The following is a 20,793-nucleotide window of genomic DNA, read 5'->3' as shown; positions in this document are numbered from 1 at the left end:
CAGTTTAAAACAGACTATTCTGAGTTTCCAGGGGCAATTTTGTCAAACAGAACAATATACTAAATTAATTTAATGCATTCACAAGATTTATATACTATTTTTTGAGCATTTGGATCATGAGCTATGTAGTTGCCAATAATTTAAAACCCCATAATATGAAAATACATTTGGGGTATCCTTGATCAATTTTGTTAACCAAAGAAGAAACATTTCTAGGTGAAATCTCTACAATTCAGAACTGCTCTTGTAAATAAAGTAAAAGTAAGAAAATAGAGTAAAAGCGTTCTGGGAAAAATAATACAGATATTATTTTCTCTATTTTTATTTGGAAGATGTATGTAGAAACATGACACTAATTTCTATTATTCTAGCTGTGAGCAGTTAGTAGTTCAGGGGAAAGTGCTATCTGAAACAACAAGTTCTCAGACCTCTGTCTTCACACTGGAGGTTTTCATAAATAAATCCCCAGTTAAAGCTTCTGCTTTGTGTGTCTTTTGGCCCAGTAAGCTACTTAGCAGATCCTTCGTCTTATCTAGAACTCAAACCCACCCTTCCTCACATCGTCAACTTTATGGACATCCTGGAATTCTAATGAACAAAATGTGCCTTGAAAGAAATGACGAGTATTGTTTACTCTAAATAGGGCCAAGACGTTAAACAGAAAACCAAAATGTGAGCTGTAAGCTTTTTATACTGACAAAGCAGAGGAACCATTCAGGCTAGGATGAGTTACAGCAAAAAGGGCCAACCATTTTTTTCACTATAGAAATATTCCATTAAAATATTTTATTGGTTAGGTCTCATGAGCTTTTATTGGTTAGGTCTCAAAAACTCATATTAGTTATGGCTCATGAGCTATTTTTGGTTAGGTCTCATGAGCTCTTATTCATTAGGTCTCATGAGTTCTTATTGGTTAGGTTTCATGAGCTTGTATTGGTTGGGGATCATGAGCTCTTTTTGGTTAGGCATTATAAGCTCTTTTTGGTTAGGGATCATGACCTCTTATTGATCAACCTCACAAGCTCTTATTTGTTAGGGCTCACTAGCTCTTATTGGTTAGGGCTCATGAGCTCTTACTGTGTGTTCACACAGCAGCAGCAAAAAAAAAAGATCAGTTTCTTCAGGACAACTTTTTTATTTATTTTTTTACAGATCTGAAAACAGGTGTATTTTTTTTTAATGGCCTCATGCACCCATATTTTACGCTGTATGCATATAAACATTAGTGCTAAACGTTTAGCTGGGTACAGTGCAAATGCACTCTTTTGGAGCCGCCTGTGTCCTAGCAGCAAAGGACCCTAGGTAGCAGGAGCCTCCTTCATTCCTAGGATACACGCAGCTCGAGCCATCTAGCATCCTTTGTTGCTAGGATGCAGGCGGCCCATGCCACCTAGTGTCCTTGAAACCAATAGAATGAAGACTGAAAGGGCACCAGGTAATAATCTCAAGAGTCCCTTTACCTCCTTTCACTAAAAATCACATAAGCATGCAAATTTAAAATCATATTACATTCATCAGTTAAACAAACATGTTTTTAATTTACTTGCAAATAGAGTTTATCTACTTCATGGTCCATTTTGGCACACATGATATAATGTGCTTTGCATTCTGGGAAGGTTACATCAGCAGAGCATTGCTGGGAAATCTCATCTCTAATCTCACAAGAATGCTGGGAAAGGCATTTTCCTCTCCTAAGATGATGGGCATGGTCACATGTCCTAGTCACATGTGGCAGAGTTCCAGGAAGTAAATGGAGATCTAGTAACCTGCCCTTAGTTAAAATGGCCACTGTCAGAAGACTGGGGAAGAAAAGAGAAATGAGGTAAGGAATACAAAGCCTGCAATTATCTATAAGTATGTGTTTGTAGATTCTCATTAATAAACATTTCTAAAGGTGCCTTTGTTGCTATTTTAAAGATATGGGTAAAGTTCTCATACCTGTGGACTCTTGAGATGATTACATGAAACTCTTTCTAAGTCTTCATTTGAATGGATTACTTATTCTGGGGATCCCCTCTCTCTGGAGGGCCCCTTGTTTTGTGAAGAGATGAAGAGATGAACGAGCCATCAGGCAAGGGTTGGGCAGCTCTATCCCTCCAACTTTTGTGAAACTACAATTCCCGTGAGGCATTGCAAGACTGATAAGTTACTATGGACAAGTGCTCCCGATTCTCCCTGCTCTAGTTTTGATAAATTATGTATGCACTGTTCGAAGAAATTACATCCCTGGGGTTTTTATGTATAGTTTGTTATCTTGCAAAGAACAAGGAAGATTTTCTAGCTCTTTGAACATAAATTACAATATAATGTCATACCGAACTTTGTAATGGAAAAGCACTTGAAAATAACGATGAAAAAAAACATTTCCTATTAGACGGCATCCCCTTAGGGCATGGATACATGTGCAATTTACAGTAAATTGTCTGCAACTTTTAACTTCCCTGTGATCAATCACTGTTATAGCAATACAGGTGAAACTCGAATAATTAGAATATCGTGCAAAAGTAATTGCAGTAAGTGCTGCAAAAGGGGCCCAAACCAAGTACTGAGTACATATGCATGCTTGTACTTTTCAGAGGTCCGATATTGTTCTATGTACAATCCTTGTTTTATTGATTGCATGTAATAATCTACTTTTTTGAGGTTGTGGATTTGGGGTTCTTGGGGTTTTCATGAGCTGTAAGCCATAATCATCACAATTATGACAAATCACGGATTGAACTATCTTGCTTTGCATATAATGAGTCTATCTCATATATTAGTTTCACCTTTTAAGTTGCATTAGTGAAATAAATTAACTTTGCACGATATTCTAATTATTCGAGTTTCACCTGTAGGTCATATTGGACCCACCATGTAGCAGCACAAACCCCTTGTTAATTGTTATTGAACTGTCCCCAAATGTATCAATCCAGAAGGATCATGGTAATAAAAATAATGATCTAGGATTCTGACCAGTCCACATAGTTAGCTCTCATCTCCCTGATTCTCCTGCCACCTCCCGGTGAATCTGGGACCAAAATCTTCCTAATTAGATACAATGACCTTCTAAAGCTATTATTTATCAGAGGGAATATTAAGCTGAGCACAGGAAGTGTTCATTTATATTGGAAGTTTAATATGAATTAGTATTTTCATAATGCTGTCAGTTTAACAAACTCAGGCCCATAAAACTCTGTGCACCCAAAAATGATTTTCTGGTCTGGTCAGCTAAGTTACACCCTTTATCTCCTGCTCTAGCTGCTGTAGCTTCTGGTCTGTTACCACTCAACGTAATGTGTTCATGCACCGTAATATAAAACAAGAGGTAGAACAGAGAGTTTTACTGTTGGTGTTGTACTTTTTAATACAATGTATATTAAAGATAAAAAATAATAGCTCTCACAAAGTGAAAGGTGTCAGAGCACTTCTCGGTGGCCTAATGACCTACACACTGTCTAGTCCATCCTAGTCCTCAAGCCGTGGTCAGTGGTAGGAATCAGGAGTTCTGAGTAGTCAGGGTGAGCGAAGGGATCAGTTCTGTTCTGTGCGTTCCCACCTGGAGCGGCATGTCGTGTTTTTCAATGTTTTCTTTACATGGTTCAGTTTTAAAAAAATGTTATATAGCAACATAGTTCCTTTACATTGAAAGAGGCCAAGTCAGGTGAGGGGCTCCCTCCAGTGGTCATTTTACAAATTTCTGGATGAACAGCGACAGAAATATAGCGGGACAAGCATTTCAAATATAAAAGTCATGTTATAAAGGACAATAAGGTAGTGGTGGGCAACTCCAGCCCTCCAGCTGTGCTTTAACTACAAATCACAACATGCCTCTGGGAGTCATGCCTGTAACTGTCAGTCTTGCAATGCTTCATGGGACTTCTAGTTCCACAAGATCTGGAGGGCTGGAGTTGCTCACCTCCTCTATAAGGTAAATACTTTACCAATACTCCACAATGAGCCCTCACTGAAAATATGCTAAACTTTACCTTTAAGCCTAACCATTACCTCTTTCTTTTTTTATACCGCCGTTCCTTTATTTTCACCTGGTGATTCTGTGAGTAACACATTTTCTGCCCTAGGGTGACAACACTCACTCAATGTACTCAATCTAAGAAGAAGCAGTGTTGTCATCCTAGTGCAGAAAGTGTGTTAGGACTAAAGAACTCCACCCTTCATCATAACATGGGAGGGGGTGCTCTGATGAGATTTTTCATACGAACGTTTATTAAAGTACTTTAACTATTAACAAAAATGTATCTTATTTGGGTATCACTCGGCTGTAGATCCTCAGATCAACTGTTGATTAGTGCAGACACTGTCCTTCCTTCTGGAGGGTGGCTACTTTTGTTCCCCATGGTCCCTGTGTGTTGTAAAGTAGTCACTGCTCCAAGCTCACTCCTGTGATGGACTACAATCTCACATCTAGTTTAATCATTTGTATTGAGATTGTAGTCCATCATGGGAGTGAGCAAGGAGCAGTGACTACTTTACAACACACACAGGGACCAAGGGGAACACCAATTCAGAGATGATTTGAGGATCTACAGCCGAGTGATACACAAATAAGATACTCTTCAGGGAGAACATTTGGAGTTTGTATATCATTTTGTTAAATTATTGGATGTATATGCACATTTTGGGAACATTTTTGTGCTCAAGTCTGTTGTGGTCCTTTAACAGTATTTTGCATTTAACCCTGGGAATGGCATGTTTGACAGACCAAAAGAAAGCAACAGAGTGTTCATTGTTAGGGTTCACATATACTGTATGTTAAAGCCCCAACCCAGCTTCAGTTAAAAATAAAAATATTACCCAGGTGTTGTCAAAAAAGAAGCCTTGGCTGCAATACTCACCCCCTCTCCAGAGCTGTCCCCTGCAGACTTACTGCTCCATCCTGCAGCTGGGTACTCCCTCTGGGATGAATGGTGCTCATCATCATGAAAACCACTATGAGCCCAGGTCCTGAAACAGATACCCCCTGAGCAGGGGTGAGCAACTCCAGGCCTCCAGCTGTTGTGGAACTACAAGTCCAATGAGGCATTGCAAGACTGACAGTTACAGACATGACTCCCAGAGCGGGAGGGCTGGCATTGCCCACCATTACCCTAGATTGTGGCCTCGAGCTGTCCACCATCCCACTCTCCAATCAGAGCATGCTTAGACTACAGTTAAGGTTAAATCATATTAGTTAAAATGTTTGCACCATAACAAGATCAATCCTGGGGAACACAACAGGACAAACTCCAGAATCTGGCATAGACTACATTTATAAAACTTCCACCCAGCGCATTGGAAGGCAGATGGTGTTGGGAACGCATTAGTGCCCCTAGAATATACTGATGAGCATAGGATTTCTATACTTATCAGCCAGCGCCACCAAGAGGTGTTAATGATGTGCAACTGGCATAAACAAAGCCCATAGACAACATATACATCTCTGCGTTTTGGTGACAGGCAATCTTGCTTGGCGAATTATTGGTTTCTAGGTCTAAGGCTGGGTTCATATCTATCCGTGTCCGCTTCACTGCAGTTTTCATTCCGGGTTTTTTCATGCAATGGTGAATGCCTGAAAGACTCAGCTGCAGCCATCCTGGTTGAGTGAGTACATGGCAAGTATCCAGGGGAAGAGCCTGTTACCATGGGATGGCAAGTTGCCGTGTGATCACTGTGACAGCAGGCAAGTGAAATCACCTGGGCATATCCAGGATTACATATATGTGTGTCCCAGGTTCAGGATGTATACAGATTTTTTTTCACTAGAGGGAGTACTGGGAGGCTGGAATGGTAGTGGTAATGAGCCCAGCTGAAGGAAGCTGGCTCACTGGGGCCTCTATAAGAACTCCCAGACTGCTCAGAGAATTGCTCCACCCTGGGACCAGTTTTATACCTGAGTAGACTGGGGAGCTTCCTGCTGACCTGTGTGGTGACAAAGAAAACAAACTTGTGTGGTGAGACAAGAAAATACGGTACATTAAAAAAACCAACATACCTCATTATTTCAGATGCACTGCAACACAGAACAGTAAACAGGCCAATTGGTTTAATGACTCCTGTTGTTTAACGTTCTGACGCATGCGAAGTTGTGAAGTGCGCCTAAGACACACTACGCTGCTACTGCGCCACATTATGCAACACAGAGATGTGGCACAATCATTAGTAAACCAGAACCCGGCACATAAGATGTGTCTGGGAGCTATATCCACTCTATTATGCCATTTAGATGTTCACCCAGCACAGCCTACATCTGTCTCTAGAAGCAGAGGACCCACTGCTCTATATTTGTTCTATTCTTGCTTCTGGTGAACTACAAGTCCCAACATAACATATTTGCATTTCTCCTGTCTCTGGAAAAATGCAAATCCCAGCACACACTGTTTGTTTTTGGGACATGTAGCTCCATAGAGACATGACATATGTAAATACAGTGCTGGGACTTGTATGAGAAGAGAAAGGCAATATTGCACAGTATCCTGAGACTTGTAGCTCTATAAGGAAAAGGGGAATGCAGGTTTAGTATGGAGGTGATTGTAGTTCTACAGAAGCAGGACCAATGCAATTATAGGAGTACAAGTTGTATTTTTTCTACTGCCAAATCCCTCCTGTGCTCAGAATGGCCATAAATTTGCTAAAACTTTTGCATTTGAAAAATGTATAATGTACGCAAGGTACTAATATTGCAGCTTCACATGTGGTGGCTGCATTCGTTTTCTTTTTCAAGCTTCTACTCCTTTTCAACTGGTGATTGTGTGACACCCTTCCTGTCCTGTAATGACAGTGCTTACTCACCCCACTGTATTAGGACAAGATAGGGAGATTCTGGTTCATGCACTTTATGTCATCGGTATTGATAGGAAGTGTTGATTTAGTAGAATTAAACTCTCCTTTGTTTTTGCATATATCTATTGCTAGCGAGCAGTGGATTTATGCAAAAACATTGAAAAGCTACCATAAAGGTAAAAACTTACTTGTGTCTCCGCCGCTCGCTCCAGTCTGAAGATCTTGAGCGGCCGCGGAGGATCATGGGGCGGGCGCATGCGCAGTAGAGATCTTCGGTGGGGAGAAGAGAGACGCAGTGGAGCTGAATGCATGCAGCCGGCAGCAAACACGTCAGACAGACACTGTGGGACAGGAAGAGACAGCAGAGACTGGCACCAGCGATGGAGGGATTACTGAATACAAGTGGAAGGAAGATGATCGGATCGAGAGGCATTATTTAAGGTGAGTCCTTAAAACAGCACTGGAGGGGGGGGGGGAGTGTGACTTTAATGTCAGTTTAAAGCTAAACGTTTATTTAAATACATTCCTCAATAGCCACAAAGCACTTTGTGTGCACCTAATGCCTTTGCAAACTCAGATATCACCTTGGAGAAGTATTGACGACATCATCGCTGTGCTGCACCACTCCTTTATCTTAAGGCCTCATTCACACTGCTAAGAGCCGGCCTGTACAGATCCGTGCAGCTGTATCGGGCCGCTCCTGGGAAGGACAGGTGCTGCGTGTGATTGTACGCTGCAGCCTGTTCTTCTCTATGGGAGTACCCGGCCGTACGCTCACCCGAACTGCACGACCGTGTAGGTGTCCCTACTCGTACACAGACAGGATGGATCCTGTCTGCGTCCGAGCACAGACACCCACATGGACGTGCAGTTCGGGTGAGCGTACGGCCGGGTACTCCCATAGAGAAGAACAGGCTGCAGCGCACAATCACACGCAGCACCTGTCCTTCCCAGGAGCGGCCCGATACAGCCCTGCGTGCCACTGATCTGTACGGGTCGGCTCTTTGCAATGTGAATGAGGCCTTATACTGGCTTCCTAAAATAACAAAAGGCAATCATTCCACATTTAACACCATGGTTTATCCATACTTGCAACATGGTGCCATTCCACAGCCACCCACCTTTGGATGGACCCCCTGCTTACCTGAATCGCAGGGTGCTTCTCCCTGCAGGCTCCTGTCATCATTTTTTTTTTTTAATTGCTCTGTCTGTACAGCTGCATCAATCATTCACTGATCCTATGAATGGAGGGGCTACAACTCCTATGTGGCACTGCAGCAGAGGTACCTGTAGTTCTCAATGTAATACAAGTGCGGTGACATCATTGTACTCGTATATCATTGACACTTTCCTCTGGCTGCAAACCAGAAGGTCTATCCTTCTGCATGGACAGGAGCTGGGAGGAAGAGTCTGCAGGAGCAAGGGCATTGCACATGTGATCCACTGGTCGCGGATTACAATGTTTTTCCGCCTCAAATACAAAAAAAATAAAAAATTCACTTTTTTTTGCAAGAAGTGGAATATGGCTTTAAAGGTTAAATGAAAAGTTTAGTGCAGTACAACAATTCTGATAGTAGTAAACAGTGATAGTCTTAAATCCTCATGTATTAATACTGATTATCCTCTACCTACATCTTACTAGGTGCACTTGCAATGTAGTTTTGATTACTTTGGCCCCAAACACATACTTTAGGTGCTGTGACGATCTTCAAGCTGTGTAAGTCTCAGTGCTGCTTCCCCTTCTAGACACGGAGCGTGCACTGTGCGTGTCAATTAATCAGCATCTGTTTGCAATGCGCATGCGTTTCCCATAAAGAATAGAATGCAGCCAGCTGTCGATCTAAACAATGGTGGGCGGAGAAGGGGTGTGGCTTAAAAAGGACTGCTTCCTGTGCTGTGAGTGCATGGAACACTTGTGCATCAAGATTTTACCCTACATGGGAACATGCATGTCAGGGTGGCTACGCCAGGCCTCCAGGGTGAGCCCTGCAATCTTCCAAGTCCTTCAGGAGCTCGTTTGGCTGAAAAAAAAATGCTGGAGACAAGTAGGATATTACATCAGTGTTTATTGTTGAGGATTTAAAAAAGAAACTTTACCCAGATCTCTGAAATGACAACAAACACACCTTTAGAAATGTTTAGTAACGACAATCTACAAACACATACTTCTAGATCATTGCTGGCTTTGTATTCTTTGCATACCTTATTTCTCCCCGCCCAGTCTTCTGACAGTGGCCATTTTAACTAAGGGCAGATTACTAGATCTCCCTTTACTTCCTGGAACTCTGGAACATGTGACTAGGACATGTGACCATGCCCATCATTTCAGGGGAGGAAAATGCCTTTCCCTGAGATCTCCCAGCAATGCTCTGCTGATGTAACCTTCCCAGGATGCAATACGTGTACACCATTACATCATTTGTACCAAAGTGGACCAGGAAGTGAAATAAAGAAGCAAAATAAAATGATGTTTGTTTAGCTAATGAATGTAAGATGATTTCATATGCAGGGCAGTATGCTGATGTGCTTTGTGGTAAATTTCTACTTTAATAACACTTTAATATGTATTTAATCCCTGTATTCAAAAAATGGAACTTTACAAAAGAAATAAAAATGTGTTCCTAGGCTTATTACTGCAAAAGAGACATGTATGGGCTGATTTATAAAGGGTTCACCCAGCATTACTGCCACCCGATGGAATTTCCTGTGCTCCTCGGCTCCTTCTAGTGACATTAGTTCCACAGCGATCACGCAGCTATACGCTGGGCGAACCCTTTATAAATCAGCTCCTGTGTCTTTTCTGAAACAAAGGATTCTTTATTTCCTGTTTGCCATCTTCTGGACCATGGCTCCAAGCAAGTTTTTTGTTATTATCGATAAGTATGTGCAGTGTATTTGTTAAGGTCCCGGCCCCCCCTTTGGACTTGGTACCTTCCTGAGAATGTGCGTGCAGGAAGGTCTTTTATTTTGCCAGGGGGTGGAGCTTTCTTTAAACAGAGACACCAACGCGGGCGGGGGATCCGGGGGGAGGAGAAGAGAGACACTGACAGACGCTGGGGGGTGACATAAAAGTTTCCTTGGCCGAAAAGGGGTCTCAAGTGTTAAAAGTTTAAGAAGGCCTGTTCTGGAAAATGTACACTAAGCTGCACATGCGCAGGGGGTTACATCACACTGGTGTGGCCAATCAACATGGTAGAAGATCCCAAACCTGGAAGAAGATGTTGACACCAGCAGGAGAGCTTGCAGGCATTACAACGCTGCGGGTGTGTATAGTTTGTGGATACTGCAATGGAACAATATGCATCAGGCTCAATTCACAAAGTGTTTTCAGAAAAGCCCTCAGAGATTTGGAAATAACAGCCAGATAACAAATCTGAGATCCTTATCCTTGTGTGTAAAGCTCTGTGAATTGAGCCTTGTTAAAGTGCAATGATTGCCATTTTGGGGGGATTGAGTGGAGAGGTATTAGAACACCAGGTCTATAATGCTGTCTCCGCCCCCGCTAGCAACCTTTATCGTTAAAAGAAAATTCTAATTTTGGGGTTGTCACGAGAACAGGAATAGATGGGAAGTATCCCAATGGGTACACTAGTTCTTGGTGACCCTGCTGACCACAGGGGACTTTCTTCAATTTGGATGGATTTTCTCACTTCCTGTTGCAGCTATCTGACAGGAAGTAAAATCCCTCCGATGGGACACATTTAAAAAAAACTGACAGAGGTTTTCACCCTCACTTACTCTATCCAAAACTGAAAAAAATAATGGCTTTAGTTCTACTTTAAAGCTCTGAGAATTGAGCCCTACAGTCCTGGATCTAAAGAGAAGGCTTGGAAGGAAAGACCTGTGTCACGTGAACCTCCCCTCTACGATTGGAAGCTCGGGAGCTTGCACATGCGCAGTGATGTCTGTGAACGCCGGGGGTAGAAGGGAGCCGATAATCCGGCAGGTATTGCCACAGATCTCTTCTTCCATACTGCACTTATCGAAATACTACATACTAACTTCTCCCACAATAGCGTTTACCCTTTCATTACAGATCTAAGAAGTGGGTGGAGCAGGGGTAAGGCTTAGAAAGGACTCCACCGCTGCCCTGAGCGTGCGTCATGCCGCACTCTCGTACGTCAGTCACCACACGCGCTCCTGTGTACGGAAAAGGCTGAGCGAATCGCATAGAACACAGGACGTCCTTTGCGTGAAGCCGCTGGGAATTTCAGCGCATGCGCGGTGCGGTGACCTCGGCAGACCAGCCAGAACATGGACTCGGTGACAGAAAGCGGCTGAGCCGGGTGAGTGGGTGAGAGTGAGGGAATGGACGGTGTCAGTGCTCATGTGGGAGGTGTGTGGGCTTTATACAGGATGTAGTCGGTGCAGCGGCACTGATAGATGTGTGACATTACAGGAGGCTGTCCATTATGCATTTATTGGTGTGAGCTGTGTACATCTGTGCCTGCTGATGTCTATAAATAAACACACCCTGTTACAGCTGACATGCATCAACTTTATATCTATATATTGAATTACGCTTGGACGAATTTCCCTTCACAGCATATGAGGATATATTTGTTTGTGTGAAGAAGGCTCCTTGTCATTTCTGCATTGACAGCTAATATAGACCTTGGTAGTCTTGTGCTGGGGCCCCTTCGCCCTGCACTGGGAAGCCCTTTGCCACTATTCCAGGGACCCCATCATCTTGCACTGGGGCCCCTTGCTCCTGTGCCAGGGACCCCTTTCTTCTTGCACTGGGGCCCCTTTGTTCTGCACTGGGGACTGTTTGCAATGGGGCCCCTTTTTTTTCTGCACTGGGGACTCCTTTCTCCTTGCAATAGGACCCCTTTTTTTCTGCGCCGGGGACTCCTTGCAATAGGGCCACTTTATTCTGCGCTGGAAACTCCTTTCTCCTTGCAATGTGGCCCCTTTGTCCTGCGCCGGGGACTCCTTGCAATGTGGCCACTTTTGTTCTGCACTGGGGACTCCTTTCTCCTTGCAGTGGGCCCCTTTGTCCTGTGCCGGGGACTCCTTTTTCTCCTTGCACTGGGGCCCCTTTGCCCTGTACAGGAATGTCTTTTTCCCCTACAGCTAGGGCCCCATTGTCCTGTGCTAGGGACTCCTTTTATCCTTGCAGTGGGGCCCCTTTGCCCTGTTACAGGCATGCTTTTTTGCTCCTACAGCCAGGACCCCATTGTCCTGAGGGGACCTTTTTTTTCTCTCCTTGCACTGGGTCCCCTTAGTCCTGCGCTGGGGACCCCCTTTTTCCCTTGCACTGGGGCCTCTTTGTCCTGCTCCGGGGACCCCTTTCTGTGTCCTGCGCTGGGAAACCCTCTGTGTTTATGACCTTGGTGATGACATGATGAACAGGACCAGTTTCTCTCCTCATTGTCCTCCTTGTCTTCTTGTAAACTGGTTCTTTGTTTCTGAAACAAGAGAACAACCTGCTTGTTGGAATGACAGTGGCTGAGTTGCCAAATCAAGACCGGAGCCGGTTCTCTCTAGCAATTCATCAGGTTCAGGTTTTATTATACAGCTCAAACATAATTGATATGTGACAGCTTTGGTATGTATTCCGTTTTGTTGACACTAGAATTACATGTGTTCTACAAATCTCTTGTTGGGGTTTTTTTTTCTTGTGTAATTTTGTAGTTGAATTCATTGATGGGCAGTGATCCGTGTCCCTACTTCTGATTATATCAGAGCAGAGTGCTGAAAAGAAACTTGTTAATAATTTGTAGCTTTTCAGAATGGTTAACTTTGTTTCTCTGAGTGTTCCTTCACAGCACGCTCATTGCATAGTCTGCACAGATCAACGCAGACTCAAATCTACGGTCATAATAAACAATATCATCGCTTTTCTTCCTCGCTGGTGCTCCCATCTTTCTCCCGGTCGTCTTCTGGATTTAAGGTCTTTACTGTCTATGGTTGTTTAATTGGCAGGACCAGATAACATAACTCCTGCTCATGGGAGTTACTTCATCTTTTCAAGGAATTGTGCCGAGACTGCAGCTGCAAACTAAGCTGTTCATGCAGGACTCAATGTATAATAAAGTGCTAATAGGCAGGAAGAGCTAGTCTCTTCTGTCATAACAATCCTACCTGTCAGCACTTTGCTTCTTCTGCTTTGACATATACAGAGGTAACCAGGCCTATTTTGCTTTCTTATATTTGACAGCTGTCATCACCTTCCTAAACCAGGGTAGACCTTGCTTTGTTTACATGTAGCCTGTCTGAGTCACCAAGAACAAGGAAGGATTTTGCGCCTCTTACCAGTTTGGTTCCTTGTCTTTAGTGCCATGAGCCATAAATGCTTTCCAAAAAAACTGGCAGAGGAAAAAGGCAGTCCCTGCATTGTACAGAATGTACATCTCTAGACCAGAGAAGGGAGGCGTCCGAGATTTTCATATACGTTCATTCTGCTTTCCATAATATGCAGCATGGAATCACATTGGATGGGCAGGCCTTAGCTAAAGTTCTTTAGGACTGTCTGCATCCAAAAATGTGACATCTCTGTTCATTTATTTTAGTAATCATCATCTTTCTTTTTGGGTGGGGGGCAAGGGGGCTCCTGGGCTTTGAAGATGTTGAATAAAACAGATTTGCTGACGGCTGCCTGCCTTTTTCATTCTCCCTTGTCTGTGGTAAGGTTGGCCATACATTTATTAACTTCCTTATTAAAACAACAATCCCCACCCCCCCAAAAAAAAAAAAAAAGTCAATGCAGCGTGTGCAGTGCTGTGTACAGTGGTAGGCACCCTCTGCTTTCCAGCTGTGGTGTAACTGCAAATCCCATCTTGTCCCTGTCCCATGAGACTTGTGGTTCTACAACAGCTAGAAAGTTCTCCTTAAAGCCTGGTAATGGGTCTTAAGCGTACAATCCTTCTTTAACATTGTATATATTCCACTGAGCAGTTGTTTACTGCTAATATCATTAAAGTGACACTAAGCTCTGGATTTTAGTCTTAAAAATACATTCAAGTTCCTTAACTATTGAACAAAAATGTATCTTATTTGTGTATCACTCGGCTGTAGGTCCTCAAATCATCTCTGAATTGGTGCTGACACTGTCCTTCCTTCTGGAGGGTGGATATTTTTGTTCCCCCATGGTCCCTGTGTGTTGTAAAGTAGCCACCGCTTCAATCTCCCTCCTGAGATGGACTACAATCTCACTACAAATTAGTAAACTAAACCTGAGATTGTAGTCCATCATGGAAGCGAGCTTGGAGTGGTGGCTAATTTACAACACACATGGGGAACAAAAGTCAGCACCCTGCAGAAGGAAGGACAGTGTCATCACAAATTCTGAGGTAGAAATGTAAGCAGGCCAAAAAGTTCTGTTTTGGATTTTTCGTTATTTAATTTTTCGAGATTCGGGTCTGAGAGTCAGTTTGTTTCGTTATTCGGACGAATCCTAGTTTTCGATTAGATTTCGGGTGAGTTAAACGATAATTATGAACGAACGTTCGTTGCAGGGAAGTGACATTAAAGTGGGCTCTGCTATTTACTTACAAATAAAGCTTACCTACTTCCTGGTCCCTTTTGGTACAAATTATGTAATCGTGCCCAAGCACTGAATCCTCTGAAGGTTACATCAGCAGAGCATTGCTGGGAAATCTCATCTGTAATCACGAGATCTCAGGGAAAGGCATTTTCCTCACCTCAGATTATGTGCATGGTCTCATGTCCTAGTCACACGTGCCAGAGTTCCAAGAAGTAAAGGGAGATCTAGTAACCTGCCCTTAGTAAACATGGCCACTGTCAGAAGACTGGGAAAGAAAAGAGAAGCAAAGTATGCAAAGAATACAAAGCCAGCAATTATCTAGAAGCATGTGTTTGTAGATTGTTATTTCTAAAGGTGTGTTTGTTGTTTTAAAGATATGGGTAAAGGTCCTGTTTAAATTTTTACTTTTGTGTTTTTAACTTAGACAAGCCACAGGAATAAAAGAAGCCTGGGGTCCGTCCCCCCCTAAAATCCCTTCCCAGACCCTAGATCCGAGCGGCAGCCTGGCAGAGTAGGGGGGGCAGCATGCTCCCCTCTCCTGCACCATACCAGGCTACACACCCTCAACATGGGATGGGTGCTTCACCAAGGGGGGTCTCCCTGGCAAAGCACCTTGTCCCCATGTGGATGAGGACAAGTGCTTCTTCCCCACAACCCTGGCCCGGTGGTTGTTTGGGATCTGCGAGCAGGGGGGTTTATCTGAATCTGGGTGCCCCCTTTCATAAAAGGGACAACCAGATGCCACCCCCCTTGTGAATGAGTAAGGGGTAGTTATACCCTCTACTCATTCACCAAATCATGTAAAATAGTAAAGAAACGCATTTGCTCTTCAAAAACAGCGCTACAATTCCCTTCTCCTGGTGTCAAACATTAAGCTGCATCACCAACAGTGCTAGAAACTATACTATGAACAATATTGGTATATGTGCACTGCGCTATTATATTATAAACCCCAAAAAACTTTGTACATGCACATAAGTGAAAGCTCACCGTGCACGTCAATCATGACGGACGATGGCCGCCGACTCGCCCAAAGAAAAAATCCCTGCCGCCACGACTGAACCCGATGAACACCGGCTGCAAATGACCGCTCTGCTGACAAATGTTAAAGGGGCAGAGCATGTCGTGACATCACAGGACTTGTTCCACCCATTTTCTTACATTTCATGACAGCTCTTGGTCCCCTAATGGAATGTAACAAATGCGTGGAACAAGTCCCGTGACATCATGACTCCCTCCACTCCTTTGTTGACATTTCCATGTTAAAGGGCATGCGGGCTGGTATGGTGCAGGGAAGGGGGGGCGCATGCTTATCCAACCCCCTTTCCTGCCAGGTTGCTGCTCGGATCAAGGGTTTGGTAAGAGATTTTAGGGGGACCTTTTTTTTTTTTTTTTTTTTTTTTTTATTATACATTGGGATCCCCCCTAAAATTCAGGAGGAGGGGACCTCATGTGTTTTTTTTTGTTTTTTTAAATTCTAACGTTTTAACAACACAAGTTCATTCCGAATGACATTTGGAAAAGATTTTGGGTGCATCCAAATTTTCATTATCACAAATTCTGATACGTTGGGATTTGAGGATCTGCAACTGAGTGATACACAAATAAGTTACATTTTTGTTAATTAAGTTACTTGAATGCATTTATTTTAAAGGTTTATCTCCTGAGTTTAGTGTCACTTTAAAACAATTCAAGTAAGTTTGTCTGTTTTGCGCAGCATTGTGCTTTCTGTGAACTATGCACCGTAATGCAGCTGACGTGATAGTGAATGTAAACATACCGAAATTATGGGAGTTCTAGAAGAAGTCACTGGAGCAGTTGTAGTCATAAAGTATGCTTGCTCATATTCCTGCATTCATTTCTTTATAGCTCTTGTTACAGTGCTGCTCTTTCCACAGAGCTTTGATTAAACCGGGACGTAGCTGTGAAGGAGCCTTAAAAACCTCCCTAAGCAAGTGTGATCCAGTTCAAATCATAACCTACAAGTTGAGGAAAACTATGCTGGTTTTCTGAGTGATGATTGTCAAAGTCAATGCTTTAAAATTCTCCAAGGAGAATCATCTTGTTTTGCTATATGGAATGAAAAGCTCTGAAATTATCTGAGGATTTAGCAGTCGTGGTTAGGGATGCACCCAAATTTCTGCTGCCGAAACATATCGGACAAAATTAGTACTTTGGGCAAAATGCTGAAAGTACCATTTATTTTCAGCCAAAATTGCGGTGCATCTCTAGTTTCTCTCCTCCTCGCTGGGAGGTGCTCTGTGAGAGGGGACCTCTGACACAAAGCAGCATACAGCAGGGAGGAGAGAAACCTTCAGGAGGCCGAGCGCTGTCAAGTGTGTCACAGGAGGCTCAGCGTCCGGCAGAGACTCAGGATGGAGAGCGGGGAGGAGACCGCTGTTAGGTGTCACAGGGGGCCGAGCCAGTGGTGTGGAGGAGGAGTCAGCTGTCAGCCATGTCACAGGAGGCTGATCTCTCCTCCCTGCACCGGCCGCTCAGGCTCCTGTGACTGCCGAAGGAGTTGGCATTGATAGCAGTATCAAGCACTCAACGATCAGCTGATATGTGTTTGTACATAAATGAGGACATAGTATGTTTTACTATTTCCCCAATTAAGAACAGGAAGTGCTCTAAATCAATTCCTGTTCATTCATGATTGTGGACGTAGAAACTGATCCTATAGCCACAGTTTATGAATGAACAGGAACACTCAGTATAGATGCTTCCTGTTCATTCATAAGAGGGGTTGCACCAATAGAGATTGAGGTCTTCATCTCTTTTTCAAAGGGGAAATATCAGGGGACTGTTTGGACCCCTGATATTTCCCCTGAGCCCCCGACAAACATTTTTTTTAAAACTTTACTAACAGTTGGGGGAAAAATTTTGGTTTCGGCCTGACAAATCTTTTTTTTTTTCATTGTTTGTGGTCTGAAAATTCTATTTTGGTGCACCTCTAGTCATGGTTCATCTCTGGTATCCATACCCTCTGAGCTACAGACCTGGCTGAAAGACAAATGCAGCAACTGAAGTTGTTTTAAAGTTGGATGCACTGTGATCTGCGTCCTAGTTTTTGGCAATTGCCTTAAAGCTGAATTTTTCCGGGATTTTATTTTTTTGGGGGGGCGGGGAAGCTGCTTATTCATACTACAGTATGTGAATGTTTCAAAACAATCCTTGAACAATAGAAATCACCAGCACTCCGTAAATTAAATTCATCTGAAAAACATCTCTGCCCTGATGAAGGGACCCTGCGTGGTCCCGAAATGTTGGATTATGCGAGATGTGTGACGTTAGGTCCAAATAGATTGATTTTTTTTTTTTATTTAATTTACGGAGTGCTGGTGATTCCCATCGTTCATTGACTGTTGTACACGGCACCATCCGTGATTGTCACTGCGAGAACAACTATTTTCACTTGGACCGGAAGCGCTGTAAGGAGTGCAGGGGGACCTACTGTTTTCTCAAAACAATCCTTCACATTTTACTGGGCCCCCCCCCGTCATAAGGTTTACATCAGAATAAAACTGCATGCACAATTTTTTGCAATCGCACTTCACTAGCAAGCAAGGCATTGCAGTACCATGCGTTCCAGTGTGGGCGATCACACTGTGGTTGGGAGGCACGTTTGGTGGTGCCACTGAAATGAATGGCACTGCAATGCACCTCCCGGAGCAGAATTTTTCAGGCCGAAACCAAAAATGACTTTTTTCCAACCTTTTTATAATTCCTTTTTTTTTTAAATAATTGTATTGTAAGCACTTGAATAGCTTCAGCCAGGGAATGACAGCTGCCAGTGGGAAGATTCCGCAGACGGCAGCTGAATGGAAATAAAGCAGGTAGTAGGGATGCACTGATACTAGTATCGGTGCCGAAAACAAGTATTCGGTCAATGAGGAAGCCAGACGGAGGGTATTGACTCACGGCCCAAGTCATTACCCTGATTGGCCGGGAAGCCGTCTCGATGCTGATTTGGCTGGGAAGCCGGCTTTCCGGGCAATCGTGGAGCCGGGCGGCTAGTAATGACACGCTGCCCGGCTTCCTGATTGCCCGGGAAGCCGACTCCATGCTAGATTGCTAGCAGAAGTACCAGTACCGTTACTCGGTATCAGTGAGTACTGAAGCGAAAGATAAATATCAGTACTCGTACTAGATACCGAAAAACCTTTATTGGTGCATCCCTAGCAGGTAGTGGAATGGTGCAGTAGCCAGCCTGCTATTGGCCATTTCAAATTGCAATTGCAAGCTGGCTATTGCACTCGGCCACTGCTTGCTGTGCCCCCTCCCTGTGTGGAGGAGAGAGCTAGGGATCCAACCAACTAATCGATAATGAGAATAGTTGTCATTTATTCTCATTATCAATTGATCGATTAGCTGGTTGCAGCCCTACATTTTACATTGTGTAATGTCTAAGCTATAGATGTTGAATTTGTACTACAAGGTTTACAATTTCTGCTCTTACTGGCCTCTGCTATATCAAGAAGGCCGTGGTGTTTTTTGTTTATGTTCTCTTTTTAATATTATTTATAGTAAACCTTTCCTAAGAGCATCATGGAAGCAGCCATTGATGGCCCCTGTCTGAAAAGGGTGGGTTATCCTGCCCCTCTGTCTTAGATACTTTGATTCACTGACCCGGAACAAGTCCGGAAGTCATATCTACACACTTGTTCTGGTTTAGTGACTTTAGACTATTTGTGAGAAAGTCACCATGACAGCCGTGCCACGATCCTGAGGAATTTTGATTTAATGTCTTACAACTTATTGTATCCACATGATCTGGCGCCTAAAAAATGGCTACCTTAATGCTGTTTTTCTGTGTTACAGTAGCTTGTATAATATTTATGGTACTGTATATTCCAGAACAATATCTGTACTATGTGCTGGTTCGCCTTTTTATATTAAATAGATTTTTTATTTTTTTTATTGCTTTTGGCATCAGTTCAAAGTTTGATGTTCTGTTTGTTTCCTGCAGGCTACAGTCATAGAATTCTGACATTTTCCCATCACAATGGCTCAGTATGGAGGACAGAAGACACCCCCACCATGGGCCACCCAGTTTACAGCGACTGCGGTGTCACAGCCAGGTAGAGGAATACTCCATTTTGGCTCTTCCCTATATGCCTGTTATTAAACATGGCGCTAACTTATTTTCTGGACATGTCAAGAGTGATTTATTTACTTCCTTTAGGCCAGCAGTTCTCAACCTTTCTAGTGCTGCGACCCTTTGATAACAGTGCCCAAGTTGTGTCGACCCCTAACAGTAAAACGATTTTCGTTGCTCCTTCATCCCTGTAATTTTGCTACCATAAGATAGCGGCTCCCGGCCGCCCAGGAGAGAAACCCTTTCTCCCGGAAAGGTTTACTCTGCTCGAGCAGAGTAAACCTTTCCCTGCTCCTGAGTTTTTGTTTTTTTCTGACATCGGAGCCGCCATCAGTCAAGAAAAAAAAAAAACATCATAGGAATGCATAGCTAGATTCCTATTGGCTATTTCAATTTTCAATATCCAATAGCAAGCTGGCTATTGCACCCGCCCTCTGCTGTTGTCAATCACCAGAAGGGGACCTGATGGAGAACTTCAAGTCCCCTTCTGCTGATTGACAGCAGCAGTGGGCAGGTGCAGTAGCTTGTTTGCTATTGGCTATTGCAAAGTGAAATAGCCAATAGGAATCTAGCTATGCATTCCTGTGCTGTTTTTTTTTCTGACTGACGGCAGCCGGCAGCTCCGATGTCAGAAAAAAAAAAAGAAATCAGAGCTCGATCGAGCAGAGTAAACCTTTCTGGGAGAAAGTGTTTCTCTCCCCGGGAGCCACAATATAATTGCGGGGGAGACTCCCGGAACGTCTGGGAGAGTTGGGATGTCTTTAGGCGACCCCTGGCAAATCGTCATTCGACCCCCGACGGGATCGCGAGCCACAGGTTGAGAACCGCTGCTTTAGGCGAATGTCAGTAAGTACAACATTTCAACACAATATCTGTTGACATGTCCAATGTTATTGATCAAGATTGAATACATACTGTTTATGAAGATTATAGTTTCAGATTGGTCTGAAAGATGGAGTTGGGCTTGAACATACAGTCGGGAATATCCTTATTAACATCCTGAAGGCTACATTATTCATAAAGCCACAAAGCAAATGTTCATTTTGATGACCAGTATGGAAGCAAGGAATGTCATTCTCTGAATTAGTTAATACAAGTCTCCCAATTGTTTAATGGTCCCTGTCTATACAGGCTGGCAGCATACTCCATAGGGGTTAGAGGAGGGCCAGGATTAATGTCGGGATGGCTCGTTGTGACTAAAGGCTAGTCTGCATAGACCAGGCCATTTTTTTCTAATATTGTATTTGGAGTGCTAAAAAATATACTTAAAAGTACACGAAATACCCACTCAAAAAAATGTGCAGCCCCAATGCAGTGTTGATTACCATTTGCATAGGTGTGAATGGTTCCATATGCATTTGTTACTACATGTTACTTATAAGGGCTTTACTTTGGCTTCGGGCAGACATTGCATAAATTCACGTGCTCTTCTTTTTTTTTTTTTTTT

The 20,793-nt window shown here is 43.4% G+C and overlaps 1 protein-coding gene across 1 annotated transcript in view; it reads left to right on the top strand.

Annotated features, from left to right (window-relative positions):
* Positions 1-10,822: 10,822 nt before the first annotated feature.
* CCAR1 (cell division cycle and apoptosis regulator 1) overlaps positions 10,823-20,793 on the top strand; it is a 63,011-nt gene continuing 53,040 nt past the window's right edge. Inside the window, exons 1-2 of the mRNA XM_018572009.1 lie at positions 10,823-11,045; positions 19,218-19,329. Coding sequence (XP_018427511.1) covers positions 19,254-19,329 — 76 coding nt within the window. The 5' untranslated portion in view covers positions 10,823-11,045; positions 19,218-19,253. The remainder of the gene's footprint in view (positions 11,046-19,217; positions 19,330-20,793) is intronic.

This window comes from Nanorana parkeri, unplaced genomic scaffold (genome assembly GCF_000935625.1).
Source record: "Nanorana parkeri isolate BGI_ZX_2015 unplaced genomic scaffold, ASM93562v1 scaffold1898, whole genome shotgun sequence".
Taxonomy (NCBI): Eukaryota; Metazoa; Chordata; class Amphibia; order Anura; family Dicroglossidae; genus Nanorana; species Nanorana parkeri.
Note: the sequence above shows the minus strand (reverse complement) of the source record. Positions and strands in the feature narration are given on the sequence as shown.